Here is a 2,100-nt window from a genome sequence, read left to right on the forward strand (position 1 = left end):
ATGTACTGTATAGTACATGGGCATACTGTCAGTAGGACCCCATTTCTGCATTAAAATCCTTTTTATTGGTCTAATGTGATACTCTAATTTTCTGAGAGCGCTTTGGGTTTTCATAGGTTGTAAACCACATTAATCATTTTATAATGTGGCTTAAAACCTATGAAAATTAAATGCTTGGACTACATCATTTTGTCTAATGAAACTAAAAACTATGTAATGTTTTGACTTGAATTAGTGAAATAAAATAACTTTTCAATGAAATTCTTATTTATCATCATATTAACTTGTTTAAGAGGAAACTGGGAGTTACAGAGCTTCAGTGAAGCAAAGAAAAAGTGATGGTTAATCAGTGCATGTACACACACCACCATGATACACATGATACACACACCACCATGATACACATGATACACACACCACCATGATACACATGATACACACACCACCATGATACACATGATACACACACCACCATGCTCTGGGTCAGACTGGGAGAACATAGAACTTACCTGTGTCTACCAAGAAAACACCATAGTTGTTATGTAGGTCGGAGTTGTCTGGACAGTTTTCTATGCCCTTCAAATACATTTCGTTTGCCTCAGCAAATCGTTTCTGTGAGAGGATAGAATAAGATAATACTTTATTGATCCTCTAATGGGGGGACATTTTGTTTGTCGCAGCATAGTGCACAATAAAAATTAAAATAAATAAATAAAATAATGATGATAATAAACATACAACAATAATAAATGACAATGAGCAGTGACAACCATAAGGACACACCCATATTGCTCAGTACATAACTAAATATACATTCAAAGTTTAAAACGCACAGCTCCAGAGACTATGTATGTATTATAAATTCTGATAGCCTCAGGCAGAAAGGACTTGCTGTAGTGCTCTTTAGCACTGGGCTGCAGGAATCTGGTTATGTCTGGTCCTCAGGCTGCCCACCACATTATAGAGGGGATAGAGGGGATAGAGGGGCTATCCTTGGTCATTCTGTCTCTCATCGCCTCTTCCAGACTCAGCCTTTCTTATCAGTTTGTTAAGTCTGTTTGAATCTTTCACTTAAACAGTGTATATATATATATATATATTTTATTATAACGCGGTAACGTTACATTTAGGCACTCCTGCAATTGTCACACTTTTTCTCTTACAAACTGACTCCGGCCCCCACCAGAGAAGGAAAACGTTATGTGGCCCTCACAGGAAAAAGTTTGGGGACCCCTGCTCTATGTGGAGATGTTCGTTAGCTTTGGTTGTATATCTCACAATTTTATAATTTATCGTTGTTTATTAAACTCTGAAAGCTGTGTGGCTTTGTTAATATTCTGTCCTAGAATGCAGTTAGATGTTATTGTTGAGCACCTGCCCCTTTAGTGGTCTCTGCACGGGCCTGTCCTTTACTATAAAAGGTGAAGAATAATATAGAAATCAGTAATACATAACTGAAAAACAAACTTAGGCTCCTTTGCTTTTTTTCCTTCTTCGCTCTCTGCTCACGCTGTCATGGTTGCTTGACAACATGAGTTACGCTGAGGTGGGGGCGAGGACAAGTGGTGACGGCTAGACCTGTCCGAATCCACAGATATTTTTCTTCGGGTCTTAGTTTATTCCCGGCCTTCGAAGGACCCGTCCTACGTAGACCAGTCCTTCGAAGGATGCAGACCCTGAATTTGGACACAGGTCCTCGTCATGCCTGACATTCGGTGCTAGGTTAAGCTGCACCGACTTCATGCACAGTACGCTTGTAACAAGCAGTTAAAACGGCTTAATCTATTAACACGTTGTAACCTGTTTTTCCGAGCCGCCTTCAAACGCAACATGAACACTGAGACGCTCGCGCTGGGATACACCTGTGCAGCAGAGACCTGACCAGACGGAGACCTGCTGCTGTGCAGAGCTTCGTACGTGTGTTAGAATCATGGCAGCAAACCAGCAAAACGCAAACTAACCGACTGAGTTGAATGATTTTTGATACAGGTAATGTTAGCTAAAAGATGACTAGCTAATAACAATACAACACCTTAAGCCTGTTAACAAGTAGCCTGTAGGCTACTGATGTTGTCTTTGTTCAGTTACGTAGATTCATTT

General features: G+C 40.1%; 1 protein-coding gene across 3 annotated transcripts in view; it reads right to left on the reverse strand.

The window, feature by feature from the left end:
• tmtc1 (transmembrane O-mannosyltransferase targeting cadherins 1) overlaps window positions 1-2,100 on the reverse strand; it is a 100,170-nt gene that overhangs the window by 17,424 nt on the left and 80,646 nt on the right. For all 3 annotated transcript variants that reach the window (XM_008401212.2, XM_008401213.2, XM_008401214.2), the window contains exon 13: window positions 510-612. In XM_008401212.2, the coding sequence (XP_008399434.1) occupies window positions 510-612 (103 nt within the window). The remainder of the gene's footprint in view (window positions 1-509; window positions 613-2,100) is intronic.

Source organism: Poecilia reticulata, linkage group LG23 (genome assembly GCF_000633615.1).
Source record: "Poecilia reticulata strain Guanapo linkage group LG23, Guppy_female_1.0+MT, whole genome shotgun sequence".
In the NCBI taxonomy this organism is placed as follows: Eukaryota; Metazoa; Chordata; class Actinopteri; order Cyprinodontiformes; family Poeciliidae; genus Poecilia; species Poecilia reticulata.